The 21,040-nt window shown below is 40.7% G+C and overlaps 1 protein-coding gene across 1 annotated transcript in view; it reads right to left on the reverse strand.

Moving 5' to 3' along the window:
* LOC124594486 (NFX1-type zinc finger-containing protein 1-like) overlaps positions 1-21,040 on the reverse strand; it is a 356,250-nt gene that overhangs the window by 95,599 nt on the left and 239,611 nt on the right. Inside the window, exons 29-30 of the mRNA XM_047132862.1 lie at positions 13,820-13,931; positions 3,528-3,745 (exon numbers count right to left, since the gene is read on the reverse strand). Of these exons, the coding sequence (XP_046988818.1) occupies positions 3,528-3,745; positions 13,820-13,931 (330 nt within the window). The remainder of the gene's footprint in view (positions 1-3,527; positions 3,746-13,819; positions 13,932-21,040) is intronic.

Raw genomic sequence — 21,040 nt, forward strand, 5'->3', positions numbered from 1 at the left:
ACAAGTGTGTTTGCTCCGTTTTATGATGAGTTAACATGATGGTTTTCATAACCGGCTGTGAATTCTGCCCTACTTTTGATTAGAAGATTTTGTAATAGGTTGTCCACTCCTCAGTAGAGATACGACTCATTCCTCCAATGTCTTTATGTCGTGTTCACATTCCTCTGATTAACTTTGATGCTTTATCAACTTTTGTGTTTCCTGCTTCTAGGTTGATATCTTGGCATCTCTCTCCCTAGTACTCACTTTTACCCTTGGATTTATTTATATCAGCATAAATACTGTAGTGTAACACAGTATATAAATGAAACAAATTTTAAGACAATTTTATGGAAATGGAGAAGGAAACGGGAGAGGTGATTCTGTGAGGACAATTTGACAGTAATTGTAGCATCTGTGTTGAAACAGGGGAATCAGACATGGTTGCAGCCTAACCACCAATGTTATTCCATCTTTACCTTGGACAAGTAGTAAAAAAAACCAAGGGCAATTTTGGAAAGAGAAATAAGATTCAGGGAGAAGGAATAAAAACTTTGCGATTTGCTGATGACACTGTCACTCTATCAGAAATGGCAAACGACTTGTTTAGTTGAATAGAATAGGTAAAGTTTTGAACACAAATCAGTGTAACTGAATTAAATAGGGGGATGATGAGAGAATTAAACTAGGAAATGAGACAGTATCAGTAGTAGATGAGTTCTGCTATTCGAGCACCAAAATAACTGATGATGGTCGAAGTAGAGAGGATATTAGATGCAGTATGGCAATAGCAAGTGAAGTATTTTTTAAAATGAAAAATTTGCTGACATCAAATATAAATTAAACTTTGGAAAGTTTCTCCTGGAAGTGTCTGTCTGGAATGCAGCATTGTATGGAAGTGCAATGAGGAGAATAAGCACTACTGACAAGAGTATAATAGAAGCTTCAGCAATATGGTGTAACAGAAAAATTCTGAAGATTAAATGGATAAATTAAGTAACTAATGAAAAGATATAGAATCAAATTGGAGAAAAAATAGATTTATGGCACAACTTGAATAAAAGAACGGTTAGTGTGAAAGGACACATCTGGGGCATTAAGAATCATTAATTTGGTAATGGAGGACAAACTTGGGGGGGGGGGGGGGGGGGTTGCAAAAATTTAAAAAGAAAGACAAAAGTTGAGTACAGTAAGCAGGTCATGATGAATGTAGGTCACAGTAGTTATGCACAGATGAGCAGACTTCAACAGAGTTGACTAGCAAAGAGAACTCTGAAGATGGCTGAACGTTATACGGCCGAAATATTAGAAGAAGAAGGAGATTTCTTGCGGCTGCACACCCGAAACTTAATGGAACTGCGTAAAACTAGTCTTTAGACTGAAGATCATAAGGACAACATACCAGACCTAGTCTTAGGATGGACCCCACCTCCAGTCACACATCAATCATGAACCCTGTGTCACGTGTGGAAAGTGTCAGTAGATTTCTTGAATCTATTTCACATGCACTGTGCTTTTTTGTGCAAAACTATTTCTTACTGCATTTCATGTCAGCTTTATGATAATATTTTGAGCAATTTCATTCCTTTTCATGTTTCAAGTGACTAATTTTTGTCTTGTGATCCCGTAAATTATCAGTGCATGCTGGTGAGCTGTGACTAGAGTTCATGTAAACCATTAATCACTATCAGTTTTGTTCCCCATAAATCTCCTGAGTAGAGTAGTGACTGCTTCCTGACCCATAATAGATGCAATAATGTGATTCTAGAGAACATTTTTTTTTTTAAATTTAGTAGTTACCTAGTTGCATATTATTAATTATATGCACTTATTAACGATAAACACTTGAAGAGAGACAAAGAAATGCAGATGGTCGCATTTCACATTTGTCATCTAGCACTCACCATTGGCACTAATCAGAACCAGTGAATTTTTTCTTAGCATTTTTACAACAATAAAACAATTGTATTTTTTATCTGTTTTATTTCAGTTCATCTAGCATAAAAACAGAGAAACAACTTAAAGTTGCTGATGTGCTGACAACAGGCATGGTAACACCAATAACTAATTGAAAACATAGGAAATTGTGGCACTGAAAATGGAAATGCCGTGTGGCTAGGGCCTCCTGTCGGGTAGACTGTTCGCCTGGTGTAAGTCTTTCGAGTTGACGCCACTTCAGCGACTTGCGTGTCGATGGGGATGAAATGATGATGATAAGGACAACACAACACCCAGTCCCCGAGCGGAGAAAATCTCTGACCCAGCCGGTAATCGAACCGCACCATTAGGTATGACATTCTGTCGCGCTGACCACTCAGCTACCAGGGTTGGACAATTGTGGCACTGAAACCATTACACACTCACCAAGCTCCACATGTGATGGATTCTTGTCCAAAGTTTGAGATATTCTCTGTGGTAAAAGGCTCTGAAACTACTGAGAGAGATGATTTTGAGCCAACAATATCTTCAGTTGCATGGAAATGATGACATAAAATATAGTAAATTTCAACAGCAAGAAGGTAATAGGGTATTACAACATTTAGCTTTGCAATCTTCAATACATCAATAAAATTTTAATCATATAAGGCTACTTTCACTGCAGAGTCACCAAACTACTCGGTGAAGTTCTCTAAGTTTCAGTTTCACCCAAATCATATATTAACTGGTCCCAACTGTGATTAAAGCATTTCCGGATAGTTAATATTAACACTTTTCCTTCAGTTTTACCACCAAAGAGTTGACAGACAAGACAGAAGAGGTCACGAGCACTTAGGAAATGCCTGTTTCCATCTTTCAGCTTACAACCTCTATAATACGTGAAGCCGCTTTCCTGAACAATTTTACTGGGTGGTAGGATCTCTCTCTCTCTCTCTCTCTCTCTCTCTCTCTCTCTCAGATGCAATGTGTTTTGACAAAAGATAAGCCCAGTTAGTTTTCAGCTCTTTCATCACATTGAGGTAGGATCTTTCTCTCAGAAGCTATGTTTTTTGACAAAAGAAACACCCAGAGTTTGTTTTCAGCTCTTTCATCAAAGTATTAAAGATGCACAACATAACAGTGAATATTAAATTACCAGACTTCACAGTTCCAAAATTAATTCCAAAAGGCTGATTCATTTTCAAAATGAAGTCTATATACAATGGTAGTAAAATTTATCATTGTTGTTGTTGTCTTCGGTCCTGAGACTGGTTTGATGCAGCTCTCCATGTTACTCTATCCTGTGCAAGCTTCTTCATCTCCCAGTACTTACTGCAACCTACATCCTTCTGAATCTGCTTAGTTTATTCATCTCTTGGTCTCCCTCTACGATTTTTACCCTCCAATGCTAAATTTGTGATCCCCTCATGCCTCAGAACATGTCCTACCAACAGGTCCCTTCTTCTTGTCAAGTGGTGCCACAAAATCCTCTTTTCCCCAATTCTATTCAATACTTCCTCATTTATCATTACAAAAATTATTAAAAAAATTAATAATAAAACAAAGAAGTAAAAAATACTTCATTCTTTTCACAGAATACAAAATATGAAATTCCATATCGAAAAATATACCTGGCATCCTCTTCATCTTCTGAGCCAAAGAAAATTGTTGTTAATTCTTCTTCATTACAAATTCTACATAAAGGAGGGCATGGTTCACCACAGAAGCCAACACAATCATGGCCACATTTAAGCTTTTTCTCGCATGGTTCATAACATGGAGAACGATTACAAAGCTCATAGCAAAGCTTTGTGCATCGGATATGTTTACAGCGCCATTCACACGGTTCCTGAAATTTAATACACATGGTTTTAAAATGATTACTGACATACTGTAGAACAATTTACTTTCTTCTCTGTACTGTATTATCAATTCAAATATTCAGTGACATGCTTCAAAATAAATATGGCGCAACATGAATATCTTAATGGAGGTAGCATGTCCATCAATTTTTATCAATACCGAGTGCTCGCTGGTCCCTACCTCCCCTATACAGAGCCCCTACTTACTCCTGAGGTGCCACATTCATCAAATGGACAAGCAAAGATACATTTCTTGCAGAGGAGTCACTATCCATTGGAGGGAATATACTTGAGGCATCTTTGACTTCTCTGGGACATGACTCAGCATTTCACCCAACATACCAGTTTGAAGCAGCCTCCAACCCCTTGACATCAGTCAGTATGATTTCCAGCAACTTACAAACAGCAATCAAATCATTCCATGTTCTAAACCAGTATTCTAAATGGGGCTGCATTATTACTGGCTCAATATTTATCTGAACACCAAAAAATTAACTTTAAATTAGCCTCACTCATATTATTTTAATTGCAAAATCTGTTCCACTTGAGCAATTGCAGGTTCCCTAAAGTATCTAAAGCTAATAACACTCAAGTAAGTTGTTTGTATAAACAAGAATTGAAAAAACTCAAAAAATTGCAGATATTTTTTAAGGAGACAATGGGTCTTGAACATTTGTTGAGGTTATGCTCACTAAGCGACTCATGTAACAGTGTCCAGAACAGTGCTAATGTATGAAAAATGTCCACAACATACATTACTGTTTAAGCAAGCAACTAAATTAAACATTATGTGTCAGTAATAGTATGTGCAAAATACAATAATACAATGCAGCAGTTGAATTCATAAGAACTAAGTTTACACAACAATCATAAAATTTCAATCACCGATTTAACTGAATTTCATTAAAAGGTTACCGTTTATAGTGTCAGTCTTTCTTGCCGTATAAATAACATTTAAAATATGTGATGCCATTACTGAATTTCATTTTTCTGGAATGTTCAACAATTACTCCAATGAAGAGTGAATGTACTGCTATTCAGCAAAATGGCCGAACCAACGTTCATGATGAAGAGCAGTGTGGGCACCCGAATGCATCATTTCCGGACGGAACATTCACTCACTACATTGTTTCCGTACACTTCGAACACTTCACGATAAATTTCTATAGGTTTTAGGCTTTTTGCCAACAACAACCGTATCACAGACCACACCTCACAACTGGCAGGATTTTTTATTGCAGCGCACAGAGCAAATGAAATGTTGACAGAAAAGTTTGGCCAGACCGCTACACTATTAAGGCCTAGTTACACAGTCCCTGGCTGGCAGCTGCAAAAGTTCTATTCTAGAAGTAGTGTGGAAAATGTGTTGCACGAACAGATAATAACACCTAACTGGAGAATAAATGCAGGATAACTAATCTGGTGATTGTGGCAGGGTTACTGAAGTTAACCAGAGAATAAGTTTTGACACTGGCAGGAATAGTTACAGAATTTGTGATGACAAGATTGTTAGAAAGAGGAAGGAGAAGAAACGGGGACACAAACAAATTACGGAAGAATATGATAATTCCAAATTTATATAAAAATTTCGTACCACTAATTTCGACCTCATGCTTCAGAAGCTAGAGAGTATGAATGAAACGTGAAACTATTTCCTAACATAAAACTTTTTGCTTGTAGTAGGCCTAATAGGCATTTGATATTGGTACTTCGTGAATTATAATCTGTTGTGTTATAAAAATGACAATTTGTGCCAAAACAGTCTCGTTTATTTGGTGTGTGTAACAATTGTTGCAATATTAGGTGGGTTTATTTCGTTTTATCTAGCAGAAAGTGACAAAATACATGTAATCAGATCAAAAAACAACACTAGTCTTGGGCACCATTTGTATTAACAGCTTCTCTAGTATTGTTGTTGTTGTTGTGGTCTTCAGTCCTGAGACTGGTTTCATGCATTTCTCCATGGTACTCTATCCTGTGCAAGCCTCTTCATCTCCCAGTACCTACTGCAACCTACATCCTTCTGAATCTGCTTAGTGTATTCATCTCTTGGTCTCCCTCTACGATTTTTACCCTCCATGCTGCCCTCCAGTGCTAAATTGGCGATCCCTTGATGCCTCAGAACATGTCCTACCAACCGATCCCTTCTTCTAGTCAAGTTGTGCCACAAACTCACCTTCTCCCCAATTAGATTCAATAACTCCTCATTAGTTATGTGATCTACCCATCTACTCTTCAGCATTCTACTGTAGCACCACATTTTGAAAGCTTCTGTTCTCTTCTTGTCTAAACTATTTATCGTCCATGTTTCACATCCATACATGGCCACACTCCATACAAATACTTTCAGAAACAACTTCCTGACACTTAAATCAATACTCGAAGTTAACAAATTTCTCTTCTTCAGAAATGCTTTCCTTGCCATTGCCAATCTACATTTTATATCCTCTCTACTTCGACCATCATCGGGTATTTTGCTGCTCAAATAGCAAAACTCCTTTACTACTTTAAGTGTCTCCATTTCCTAATCTAATTACTGCAGCATCACCCGACTTAATTCGACTTCATTCCATTATGCTCGTTTTGCTTTTGTTGATGTTCATCTTATACCCTCCCTTCAAGACACTGTCCATTCTGTTCAACTGCTCTTCCAAGCCCTTTGCTGTCCCTGACAGAATTACAATGTCATCGGTGGACCTCAAAGTTTTTATTTCTTCTCCATGGATTTTAATACCTACTACGAACTTTTCTTTTGTTTCCTTCACTGCTTGCTCAATATACAGATTGAATAGCATCGGGGAGAGGCTACAACCCTGTCTCACTCCTTTCTCAACCACTGCTTCCCTTTCATGCCCCTCGACTCTTACAACTGCCATCTGGTTTCTGTACAAATTGTAAATAGCCTTCCGCTCCCTGTATTTTACCCCTGCCACCTTTAGAATTTGAAAGAGAGTATTGCAGTCAACATTGTCAAAAGCTTTCTCTAAATCTACAAATGCTAGAAATGTAGGTTTACCTTTCCTTAATCTAGCTTCTAAGATAAGTCGTAGAGTCAGTATTGCCTCGAGTGTTCCAACATTTATATGGAATCCAAACTGAACTTCCCCGAGGTCGGCTTCTACCAGTTTTTCCATTCGTCTGTAAAGAATTCGCGTTAGTATTTTGCAGCTGTGGCTTATTAAACTGATTGTTTGGTAATTTTCATATCTGTCAACACCTGCTTTCTTTGGGATTGGAATTATTATATTCTTCCTGAAGTCTGAGGGAATTTCGCCTGTCTCATAGATCTTGCTCACCAGATGGTAGAGTTTTGTCATGACTGGCTCTCCCAAGGCCATCAGTAGTTCTAATGGAATGTTGTCTACTCCCGGGGCCTTGTTTCGACTTAGGTCTTTCAGTGCTCTGTCAAACTCGCCCATTTCATCTTCATCTACCTCCCCTTCCATTTCCATAATATTGTCCTCAAGAACATCGCCCCTGTATAGACCCTCTACATACTCCTTCCACCTTTCTGCTTTCCCTTCTTTGCTTAGAACTGGGTTTCCATCTGAGCTCTTGATATTCATGTAAGTGGTTCTCTTTTCTCCAAAGGTCTCTTTAATTTTCCTGTAGGCAGTATCTATCTTACCCCTAGTGAGATAAGCCTCTACATCCTTACATTTCTCCTGTAGCCATCCCTGCTTAGCCATTTTGCACTTCCTGCCGATCTCATTTTTGGGACATTTGTATTATTTTTTGCCTGCTTCACTTTCTACATTTTTGTATTTTCTCCTTTCATCAATTACATTCAGTATCTCTTCTGTTACCCAAGGATTTCTACTAGCCCTCGTCTTTTTACCTACTTGATCCTCTGCTGCCTTCACTATTTCATTCCTCAAAGCTACCCATTCTTCTTCTACTGTATTTCTTTCCCCCATTCCTGTCAATTGTTCCCTTATGCTCTCCCTGAAACTCTGTACAACCTCTGGTTCTTTCAGTTTATCCAGGTCCCATCTTCTTAAATTCCCACCTTTTTGCAGTTTCTTTAGTTTTAATCTACAGTTCATAACCAATAGAGTGTGGTCAGAGTCCACATCTGCCCCTGGAAATGTCTTACAATTTAAAATCTGGTTCCTAAATCTCTGTCTTACCATTATATAATCTATCTGAATCCTTTTAGTATCTCCAGGGTTCTTCCATGTATACAATCTTCTATCATGATTCTTGAACCAAGTGTTAGCTATGATTAAGTTATGCTCTGTGCAAAATTCTACCAGGCGGCTTCCTCTTTCATTTCTTAGCCCCAATCCATATTCACCTACTACGTTTCCTTCTCTTCCTTTTCCTACTGTCGAATTCCAGTCACTCATGACTACTAAATTTTCATCTCCCTTCACTACCTGGATAATTTCTTTTATTTCATCATACATTTCATCAATTTCTTCATCATCTGCAGAGCTAGTTGGCATATAAACTTGTACTACTGTAGTAGCCATGGGCTTTGTGTCTATCTTGGCTACAATAATGCGTTCACTATGCTGTTTGTAGAAGCTTACCTGAACTCCTATTTTTTTATTCATTATTAAAACTACTCCTGCATTACCCCTATTTGACTTTGTATTTATAACCCTGTATTCACCTGACCAAAATTCTTGTTCCTCCTGCCACCGAGCTTCACTAATTCCCACTATATCTAACTTTAACCTACCCATTTCCGTTTTTAAATTTTCTAACCTACCTGCCCGATTAAGGGATCTGACATTCCGTGCTCTGATCCGTAGAATGCCAGTTTTCTTTCTCCTGATAACAATGTCCTCTTGAGCAGTCCCCGCCCGGAGATCCGAATGGGGGACTATTTTACCTCCAGAATATTTTACCCAAGAGGACGCCATCATCATTTAACCATACAGTAAAGCTGCATGCCCTCAGGAAAAATTATGGCTGTAGTCTCCCCTTGCTTTCAACCGTTCGCAGAACCAGCACAGCAAGGCCATTTTGGTTATTGTTACAAGGCCAGATCAGTCAATCATCCAGACTGTTGCCCCTGCAACTACTGAAAAGGCTGCTGCCCCTCTCCAGGAACCACACGTTTGCCTGGCCTCTCAACAGATACCCCTCCGTTGTGGTTGCACCTACGGTACGGCTATCTGTATCATTGAGGCACGCAAGCCTCCCCACCAACGGCAAGGTCCAAGGTTCATGGGGGGGGGGGGGGGGGGGGGGGGTCTCTAGTATCAGACAACGACATTTTGTTTTTTCATGTAACAAAACGTGACGAACTTTGATGAGGTAATAGATTCTTTCGCAGAGAGAAAAGTATGCCACATAAAGCTGTTGCAAGATTAGAGAGGAAAAAAAGCTAGGACTTAAAGATTGAAGAAATGTATGCTGTCCTGCTTGTCTCTTGTCTTTACTTGTTTTATGTATCCTATATTTAATTTTATGTCACAAAAAACAGCAAGTTATTAGCTAATAGGCAGTAAAGACTGCAAATTTTATGAAGGGTTCTTGTTCCGCCGGTTACAAATAATCCCATCCAGTATTAATTGCGAGATTTTTTTTAAAGAGGAGCAGGATGTCAAACAGGCCGACTGGGAACAGGAGAGGCACCAGGAGATTTTAATTTCCACTGGCCTGAATATAGTTTGATGGCATCCATTACAATTTCATGTTTGAATTCCACAGAGTGAAATACAGAGGCGTGCGATGGAAGAATGCTGTGTGAAGAGGCATGGCACTGCACTTCGGCACACTTACGACCAAATAACATGTCTTACGTTCCCTCGAACACGAATGTTTTATGTATCAGACTCTTCAGAAAGATGTGCGCTACAAAATTAAGATATTTTTGAAAAGTCGATTTTGAAAATTTTTGGCATCCTACCTAAAACGCTCGAGGGAGGAGCAGCGCCACTATCTAACATCACCATGGTTCAGAAATAACATAGATCCAGAGCTGATGCACAGAGCATTCTGAGTTGTAGTGGGGAAGTGGTAGTCCCCACAAGGCCCGTGTTTACGTTAAGTGGTTTTGCTGTTTCCTCTTCATTTGTTGCTCTCAGGTCAAATGAAAAGAAAACGGATTTCTGTGGCTGGGAGCTATCAAGTGAATTAAAATACATTCACATAATTATGGAAGAGTCTTCTCGGTGTATGGGACCTCATCATCATCATCATCATCATCATCTTGGACAGTTTCCAGCCACTGGCTGGGTCTGTCGGGAACACAAGCCTCTCCATCGTGTTCTGTCTTTCCACCATTCCCCCTCTTCCACCTTCGTCCAGTTCTCTCCTCTTCTCGTCACACATTCCTTCACTCCCTTCACCCATCTATCTCTTGGTCTTCCTCTGGGCCTCTTCCCCTCCAGTTGCAGATCAAACATCCTCTTTGGAATTCTTCCCTCATCCATTCTCTTCATGTGTCCATACCACTGCAGTCTTGATTTTTCTATCCTGTCCTGTACTGGTTCCTCCTTTAGTCTTTCCCTCACATACACATTTCGCAATCTGTCTCGTCTTGTTACACTCAACCTGCTCCTCTGGAACTTCATTTCACTAGCCTGTATTCTACTTTTGTCGCTTTTGTGCATTACCCATGTCTCACTTCCGTATGCCAATATGGGGACAAAGTAGGTTCGGTATATAATTCCCTTGGATTTCTGTGGCACCTCCTTGCTCCAAATAAGCCCCCTAATGCATTTGTAGAACTGCCCTGCTTTTCTGCACCTTTCATTTATTTCCATTGCGTTTCCCCCCTTACTTTCAATCATGCTTCTCAGGTACTTGAAGTTCTCTACCACTTGTAGTTTTTCCCCTCCACAAGTTATATCCACATTTGGCCTATTCTTCTTCCTTGTTGTGACAATTATTTCACTTTTCTTTGCAGAGAAATGCATTCCATATTGAGCTGCCGTTGCCTCCCATGCATCTAACTGCTCTTGCACCTCCTTCTCGCAATTTCCCCATAACATCAGGTCATCGGCAAAAAGCACTGCTTTCATTTTATGATCTCCAATTGCATCTGATACTTGCTGTAGGATTTCATCCATAACAATAATAAACAATAAAGGCGAAAGTGCACTTCCCCGTCGCAGCCCATTTTCCAGCTTGAACCATGCAGTACGTTCCCTCCCCACTTTCACACAACTCTCACTTCCCTCATACATTTTTCTGACTTTTTGTGTTATCTCTTCATCTATCCCTTTTGCGTTCAGCACATCCCAGAGCTTGTCCCTACAGATACTGTCATACGCCTTCTCAATATCTAAAAAGGCCATGATTAAGTCCTTCCCGTACTCGTAGTGCCTTTCCTGCAGTTGCCTTACCGCAAATATGAGGTCTGTTGTTGATCTTCCTGGTCTGCAACCGTACTGCTCCTCTTGCAGTCTACTTTCAATACTGCTTCTTATTCTCTTCTCCAGGGTCTTCTCATAGATTTTTCCACAGTGGCATAGCAGGGTGATTCCTCTGTAGTTCTCACATCTCCTTTTATCCCCTTTCTTGAAGATCGGGACTATAATTCCTTCTTCCAATCCTCAGGAATTCTGTTCTCCTTCCACACCACCCTCAGCACTCTGTATAGCCACTGGGTTCCTACTTCTCCTGCTGCTCGTATCATATCCACTGTTATTTCATCCCAACCTGGTGCCTTGCCCCTTTTCATCCTCTTTATGGCTTCTTCCACTTCATTCCAAGTTAGATCATCAATTTCCCCACTATTATAATCGTCTGCTGCCTTAGGCTCTCCAACGCTGTTAGTTACCCGCTTGGCGGCATTCAACAGATCTTCAAAGTACTCCTTCCAAATATTTTTGAGCTCATGCCTTTCCTCCACAACTCTTCCATTATTATCCATGATCCTCAGGCACTCGCTTCTGTCGTTCCTCTTATTTCTTACCATGGTGTAAAGTACTTTTTTGTTCCCTTCACTGTCCTCTTCTAACATTCTTGTCCATTTTTCCATCCACTTCTTCTTCTCCGCCCTTACTATGGACTGTGCCGCTTTCTTGCTTTCCTTATATTTTACCCTAGCTTCCTCTGTTCGGGTCTGGAACCATTCTCTGAAGGCTTTGTTCTTTCGAAGTACTGCCTCTTTACATGTGTTGTTCCACCATGGGGTTTCCTTACTTCTCCTCTTTGTGCTAGTTCTTCCGCACACAGTCTCAGCTGCCTCAACTAGGGCCCTCTTAAAATCTCCCCATTCTTCTTCCACTGTTCTCTGATCTTCCTTTGGCAGCTTTTTCCTGATCAGTGTCTGGTACTGGGTCCTCCGTTCATCCTCTTTCAGCATCCATGTCTTCAACCTTTTCTCCCGTATATCTGTTGCCCTCCTATCTTTTTTCTCTCTCAGGGTGGCTACCAACAGCCGATGGTCACTGTCTAAGGCCTCAGATGGAATGACCTTAACATCTGTGAGGCTGCTCATCATCTGCCTATCCACTAGTACATTCATCAAAATATGTTATTAGTTTCAGATTTTAGTTTCCGATTTTATTTTGTTTCCACCGTTCTGACAGTCAAGCGTTAATCGCCTTGCAGAGCAAAGAAGTTATTTTTGTCGGTTTTTAAAGAAATTTGACTTTTGTTAATCTTTTCCGCTGAGGCAGTCATTTCAACTGTTCGCTATATTTCAAGTTCACGTTTTCATCTTCTAGAACGTATGGCATTGTGCCATAATAAAGAACCAAACATGAGATAATACAGTACTGATACTCCAAGAAAATTTAAATCAGAATCTGGACATACGAATGTGCACTTTAAGCCTAATTATGCATTTTAGTATGGTCCACAAAATTCCCATGCTCTTGGAGTATCCTCTAATGTCTTGTTTCTTTTGTACCACAATGTAAGATGTTTTAATGTTTTAGACGTACAAACATACGGGCTTCCTGTGCCATCGTAGCTGCGCAAGCACAGCGACACCTGTTACCTGGCGCACTCTGGCAACTGCTGATGCGAATCTATTCCTAACAGGTTGCTGGAAAATATTCTGAATGGTTGTTTGAAAAGCATTACTTTCAAAGTAAATTTCCTTTTACGCAAGATGAACTCTGTGCATGAATGTCCGATGAAAAACTTAAATCACAGAGCGTTTGACTCTCATTCAAAAGTCAAATATTCGAGGATGACCATTTAGAATATTTTAGAGCCCAGAAGATCAGACATTTGTATTGTTGTTATAAATTTTACTGTCACATTTGTGTGATGTATCTTAAAGCATAACACGTGAAAAAGATATCAACATTATGTGTGAAAGCTTAGCTACTCTTGCAGCTTATTAATGTTAGTGACCACATTTATACATCTACATGGTTACTCTGCAATTCATACTTAACTGCCAGGCAGAGGCAAAACTATGTATATTAATTTAAACCATTACCTTTTCCTATTTGTGTGTATGTGATACTTAACGAGTGATGTTGCTATTGGTTGACTACATCAAGTGTCCTATGCTCTGAATATCCGCTGTCATTGACTGGCAAGATCGCTTGACATGAGCTGCAACTGGCTTACAAAAGTGCATTGCAATCTCGATTTTGAATTCGAATTTATACTTTTGTAATACGAAAATATGCAGTGTACATGTTGCTGCACATCAGACAACTTTCCAAAATGGGTTTTTCCCCAAGTTTCATTTTCTAAAGTGCCGGGAAATTCTATGCCAGTGTATAAAACCACAACCATTGAAAGGATTGATAAGTTTTACAGTTCTATGAAAGAGTATAGTGTTACTTAACACACAAAGAGTGTATTTTCATCCAGGAGAAAGTGTATTTTTAACCGGGAAATCCGGGAATTTTTTTTCTTCGTCCACGTGTACACCCTGAAAAATGGTACAAACTTTGGATACTAACTGTTACGACTGTTTCTGACAGAGAGAGAGAGAGAGAGAGAGAGAGAGTGTATGTGTGTGTGTGTGTGTGTGTGTGTGTGTGTGTCCGTCCACATGCACGTTTCTAAGAGAGGAAGAGACATTGGACATAGTTAGCTATAAAAGTCATTCGGATTTTAAAAATTGCAATTGTCAAGAATGGTACACACTTTAGTAACTAACTGTTAGCACTGCTTCTGACAATACTTACCCTGCAGGGTGTACAAGGAACACCGCATTTCAAACTGCAACGTGAATGCTTGCATCGATATTCGCACTTCTGCTTACAAGGCGGGCAACTTTTTGCACAATCAACATTGCAGCTGTAAGTAAAAAGACAACTCATTCAATGGACATATTATGACAAACTGTAATATTACAGCCATAAATACCAACAAAGTTTTATTTATATACAAATAATGATTGAACAACCATGAGAAAGATATTGTCAAAAGTCAAACAAAAATGAATGAAAACTTCGCTAGCTCTCAGATGAATCACTTTTTGTAGAATGAATTTGTTTTATTTCTGTATATGATTACAAAATCATTAGGTCCTTAGACCACCAGTTTCAATCAGCAATTACCATCTTCAGATCTGTTTTAAAACAAGCCCTAATGTAATAGAAATGCTTTAAAACATCAGAAGATGCTCATCACTGACCAAAACTGGTAGTCTAAGGAGCTAACAATTTTGTGGTTATAAGACAGAAATAAAACAAATTTATTCTACACTTTCTGGACCACAGCTCTATTTGTGACCATGTTGCACCTTGTGAATCCTTTTTTGAGTTAGAGTGTGTGTGCGCGCGCACCCATCCACCCACCCACCCACCTCCCCCCCCCCCCTCCCCCCCCCCTCCCCCCACACACACACACACACACACACTGGTGAACTGCAGTCCTCACATTCCGAATTTAGATGGCACAATGTAGATGTGTGTGTGTGCGTGTGTGTGTGGACACATGCATGTATGTGTGCGTATCTGTATGTATACTTTAGGTCAGAAAATGATTCATCTGAAAGCTAGCGAAGTTATCATTCTTTATGGTGTGCCTACTTTCACTAGGTGGTGAGTTGTTAGCTTCACTTCTAAATTATCTCCACTCAGCCAGAATTTTCCGTACCATATTTAAAAAGATATTTAACTCATTAATGTAGAGTAAAAAAAAACGAAAATCCAAATTTCAGTGTAGATTGCGGAATACTGATAGTGCTAACTCATGAAATAAAGCAAGTAGCTATAAGGCTGCTGCAAGTAATAGGTGGTGGAATAATCATTCATAATTTGTATAAAAAGATAACAGTGAAGTATTCAACAACAGAAAATAACTATGAAGCACAACAGAATGAGATGCAAATACACTTACCATTAAATTCATGAAATAGCTACATGCCTGACGATGTAACACTCAAATTAGTATCAGATGGTAATTATTTCCCTTTTCCAGGAAAGTGTTTCTTGCTATTACAAGCCTGAATTTTATTTCTTCCTTACTTTAACCATCGTAAGTTATCTTGGTCCACAAACAGCAAAACACATCTTCAACTGTTGTTCAGCATCTCATTTTTTAACCTAATTCCCTCAGCACTGCCTGACTTAATTTGACTACATTCCATTATTCGTGTTTTACTTTTGCTGAGGTTCATACAATATTCTCTTCTAAACACATTAACCACACAGTTAAACTTAGCTTCCAACTCCTTTGCCATGCCTGATACAAATACACACTCATCATGAAATATCAATGCTTTTATTTTTTCTCTGTGAACTTTAATTTCTTTTCTAAATTTATCTTTGTTTCCAATTATTATTTGCCCAAGGTACAGACTGAATAACATTGGGGATAGGCTACAACTCTGCTTTACTCATTACTGCCTCATTTTCACCTGTTCAACTCTTATAACTGCATTCTGGTTGTAGATAAGCTTTCACTCTCTATATTTTATCCACGCTAATCTCAGTATTTAATGGTGTGTAATTGACACAGTAATATGTAGCATATCAGTAGGTATTTTTCGTATCTGCTATGAGGCAGAGATGATATTAATTGTCACTATCTCTTCCACAGTACCTTCTCACTGTCAAATTATGTACACAACAGAAGCATTTTAGAGATGAAACTTTCAGAGTGGTTGCCAGAGAGCAGTAATGAATCTGAGGTGGAAAATGATTACCCAGATGCTGATTCTGACGTTATAATTACCTAAGCAAGAGAAGATTATTAGAGAAGAAAAAACAATAACAACTGGCTCATAATAAGTGAGAGTAGTAGTGATGATGATGATGATGTTGATGATAACTGTGACAATACTGGAAGATGAACAAGAAATAATTGTTGAGAACACACATGGAAAACAGGTGGCATGCCAGATAAAAGAAATAATGATTTTGTGTGGAAAACACTAGAACCAACAAAAACACCAAGCCGTAACATAGTGAGACAATTAGCTGGACTGACGAGTGAAGCTACTAACTTAGGTAATCTCAACATTCCTGCAATCTTGAGTGTTTGTTTAAACAAGCTATGATTGACAGTGTTGTTTGGCATACAAATAATAAACTTTTGTCAGTGAGAACCAATCTGAATGACACAATGAACTAACTATTGTAACACCATTTCTGTAGAAACTCATGCCCTTTTTTGGTGTGGTAATGTTTGCATCCATCTTGAAATCTGAATATGAAATGTGATCTCTCCACTTGCCAAGGACTGACTGAAAGCCCAATATTTAGAACGACATCTGTCAAACAGTTTGATATATTGATCAACTGCCTACGGTTTGATGGTTATACCAAAAGTAAGGTGAGGCAACCAAGTGACTGTGAAAACAAAGATGATGTGACTTACGAAACAAAAGTGCTGGCAGGTCGATAGACACACAAACAAACACAAACATATACACAAAATTCAAGCTTTCCCAACAAACGGTTGCTTCATCAGGAAAGAGGGAAGGAGAGGGAAAGACGAAAGGATGTGGGTTTTAAGGGACAGGATAAGGAGTCATTCCAATCCCGGGAGCGGAAAGACTTACCTTAGGGGGAAAAAAGGACAGGTGTACACTCGCACACACACACACACACACACACACACACACACACACACACATATCCATCCGCACATACACAGACACAAGCAGACATTTGTAAAGGCAAAGAGTTTGGGTGAATACAAAGTGAAACTACTTGCAAAAACAGAAAGAGAAAATAAGATGACAGGAAAGATTTCGAAATGCAACAGTGACAATAACAAACGTAATTGTTGGGTTCAAATTAATGATATGAATATAATAGAGGGAAACATTCCACGTGGGAAAAATATATCTAAAAACAGAGATGATGTGACTTACCAAACGAAAGTGCTGGCAGGTCGATAGGCACACAAACATCCAAACTCTTTGCCTTTACAATTGTCTGCTTGTGTCTGTGTATGTGCGGATGGATATGTGTGTGTGTGCGAGTGTATACCTGTCCTTTTTTCCCCCGAAGGTAAGTCTTTCCGCTCCCGGGATTGGAATGACTCCTTACCCTCTCCCTTAAAACCCACATTCTTTCGTCTTTGCCTCTCCTTCCCTCTTTCCTGATGAGGCAACCGTTTGTTGCGAAAGCTTGAATTTTGTGTGTATGTTTGTGTTTGTTTGGGTGTCTATCGACCTGCCAGCACTTTCATTTGGTAAGTCACATCATCTCTGTTTTTAGATATATTTTTCCCACGTGGAATGTTTCCCTCTATTATATTCATATCATTAATTTGAACCCAACAATTACGTTTGTTATTGTCACTGTTGCATTTTGAAATCTTTCCTGTCATCTTATTTTCTCTTTCTGTTTTTGCAAGTAGTTTCACTTTGTATTCACCCAAACTCTTTGCCTTTACAAATGTCTGCTTGTGTCTGTCTATGTGCGGATGGCTATGTGTGTGTGCGAGTGTACACCTGTCCTTTTTTCTCCCTAAGGTAAGTCTTTCCACTCCCGGGATTGGAATGACTCCTTACCCTCTCCCTTAAGACCCTCATCCTTTCGTCTTTCCCTCTTTCCTGATGAAGCAACCGTTCGTTGCGAGAGCTTGAATTTTGTGTGTATGTTTGTGTTTGTTTGTGTGTCTATCGACCTGCCAGCACTTTCGTTTGGTATGTCACATCATCTCTGTTTTTAGATATATTTTTCCCACGTGGAATGTTTCCCTCTCCCTCTCTCTCTCTCTCTCTCTCTCTCTCTCTCTCTCTCTCTATATATATATATATATATATATATATATATATATATATATATATATAATAGAGGGAAACATTCCACATAGGAAAAATATATCTAAAAACAAAGATGATGTGACTTACCAAATGAAAGTGCTGGCAGGTCGACAGACACACAAACAAACACAAACATACACACAAAATTCAAGCTTTCGCAACAAACTGTTGCCTCATCAGGAAAGAGGGAAGGAGAGGGAAAGACGAAAGGATGTGGGTTTTAAGGGAGAGGGTAAGGAGTCATTCCAATCCCGGGAGCGGAAAGACTTACCTTAGGGGGAAAAAAGGACGGGTATACACTCGCACACACGCACATATCCATCCACACATACAGACACAAGCAGACATATTTAAAGACAAAGAGTTTGGGCAGAGATGTCAGTAGAGGCAGAAGTGTAGAGGCAAAGAAGTTGTTGAAAGACAGGTGAAGTATGAGTGGCGGCAACTTGAAATTAGCGGAGATTGAGGCCTGGCGGATGACGAGAAGAGAGGATATACTGAAGGGCAAGTTCCCATCTCCGGAGTTCGGATAGGTTGGTGTTGGTGGGAAGTATCCAGATAACCCGGACGGTGTAACACTGTGCCAAGATGTGCTGGCCGTGCACCAAGGCATGTTTAGCCACAGGGTGATCCTCATTACCAACAAACACTGTCAGCCTGTGTCCATTCATGCGAATGGACAGTTTGTTGCTGGTCATTCCCACATAGAATGCGTCACAGTGTAGGCAGGTCAGTTGGTAAATCACGTGGGTGCTTTCACACGTGGCTCTGCCTTTGATCGTGTACACCTTCCGGGTTACAGGACTGGAGTAGGTGGTGGTGGGAGGGTGCATGGGACAGGTTTTGCATCGGGGGCGGTTACAAGGATAGGAGCCAGAGGGTAGGGAAGGTGGTTTGGGGATTTCATAGGGATGAACTAACAGGTTACGAAGGTTAGGTGGACGGCGGAAAGACACTCTTGGCGGAGTGGGGAGGATTTCATGAAGGATGGATCTCATTTCAGGGCAGGATTTGAGGAAGTCGTATCCCTGCTGGAGAGCCACATTCAGAGTCTGGTCCAGTCCCGGAAAGTATCCTGTCACAAGTGGGGCACTTTTGTGGTTCTTCTGTGGGGGATTCTGGGTTTGAGGGGACGAGGAAGTGGCTCTGGTTATTTGCTTCTGTACCAGGTCGGGAGGGTAGTTGCGGGATGCGAAAGCTGTTTTCAGGTTGTTGGTGTAATGATTCAGGGATTCCAGACTGGAGCAGATTCGTTTGCCACGAAGACCTAGGCTGTAGGGAAGGGACCGTTTGATGTGGAATGGGTGGCAGCTGTCATAATGGAGGTACTGTTGCTTGTTGGTGGGTTTGATGTGGACGGACGTGTGAAGTTGGCCATTGGACAGGTGGAGGTCAACGTCAAGGAAAGTGGCATGGGATTTGGAGTAGGACCAGGTGAAACTGATGGAACCAAAGGAGTTGAGGTTGGAGAGGAAATTCTGGAGTTCTTCTTCACTGTGAGTCCAGATCATGAAGATGTCATCAATAAATCTGTACCAAACTTTGGGTTGGCAGACTTGGGTAACCAAGAAGGCTTCCTCTAAGCGACCCATGAATAGGTTGGCGTACGAGGGGGCCATCCTGGTACCCATGGCTGTTCCCTTTAATTGTTGGTATGTCTGGCCTTCAAAAGTGAAGAAGTTGTGGGTCAGGATGAAGCTGGCTAAGGTGATGAGGAAAGAGGTTTTAGGTAGGGTGGCAGGTGATCGGCGTGAAAGGAAATGCTCCATCGCAGCGAGGCCCTGGACGTGCGGAATATTTGTGTATAAGGACGTGGCATCAATGGTTACAAGGATGGTTTCCGGGGGTAACAGATTGGGTAAGGATTCCAGGCGTTCAAGGAAGTGGTTGGTGTCCTTGATGAAGGATGGGAGACTGCATGTAATGGGTTGAAGGTGTTGATCTACGTAGGCAGAGATACGTTCTGTGGGGGCTTGGTAACCAGCTACAATGGGGCGGCCGGGATGATTGGGTTTGTGGATTTTAGGAAGAAGGTAGAAGGTAGGGGTGCGGGGTGTCGGTGGGGTCAGGAGGTTGATGGAGTCAGGTGAAAGGTTTTGCAGGGGGCCTAAGGTTCTGAGGATTCCTTGAAGCTCCGCCTGGACATCGGGAATGGGGTTACCTTGGCAAACTTTGTATGTGGTGTTGTCTGAAAGCTGACGCAGTCCCTCAGCCACATACTCCCGACGATCAAGTACCACGGTCGTGGAACCCTTGTCCGCCGGAAGAATGACGATGGATCGGTCAGCCTTCAGATCACGGATAGCCTGGGCTTCAGCAGTGGTGATGTTGGGTGTAGGATTAAGGTTTTTTAAGAAGGATTGAGATGCAAGGCTGGAAGTCAGAAATTCCTGGAAGGTTTGGAGAGGGTGATTTTGAGGAAGAGGAGGTGGGTCCCGCTGTGACGGAGGACGGAACTGTTCCAGGCAGGGTTCAATTTGGATGGTGTCTTGAGGAGTCGGATCATTAGGAGTAGGATTAGGATCATTTTTTTTCGTGGCAAAGTGATACTTCCAGCAGAGAGTACGAGTGTAGGACAGTAAATCTTTGACGAGGGCTGTTTGGTTGAATCTGGGAGTGGGGCTGAAGGTGAGGCCTTTGGATAGGACAGAGGTTTCGGATTGGGAGAGAGGTTTGGAGGAAAGGTTAACTACTGAATTAGGGTGTTGTGGTTCCAGATTGTGTTGATCGGAATTTTGAGGTTTTGGAGGGAGTGGAGCTGGAAGTGGGAGATTGAGTAGATGGGAGAGACTGGGTTTGTGTGCAATGAGAGGAGGTTGAGGTTTGCTGGAAAGGTTGTGAAGGGTGAGTGAGTTGCCTTTCCGGAGGTGGGAAACCAGGAGATTTGATAGTTTTTTGAGGTGGAGGGTGGCATGCTGTTCTAATTTACGGTTGGCCTGTAGGAGGATGCTCTGGACAGCCGGTGTGGATGTGGGAGAGGAAAGATTAAGGACTTTTATTAAGGACAGGAGTTGACGGGTGTGTTCATTGGCTGAGTTGATGTGTAGGTGAAGGATTAGGTGGGTGAGGGCAATGGATTGTTATATATATATAAAAAACAAAGATGAGGTGACTTACCGAACAAAAGCGCTGGCAGGTCGATAGACACACAAACAAACACAAACACACACACAAAATTCAA

This window comes from Schistocerca americana, chromosome 2, assembly GCF_021461395.2.
Source record: "Schistocerca americana isolate TAMUIC-IGC-003095 chromosome 2, iqSchAmer2.1, whole genome shotgun sequence".
Lineage (NCBI taxonomy): Eukaryota > Metazoa > Arthropoda > Insecta > Orthoptera > Acrididae > Schistocerca > Schistocerca americana.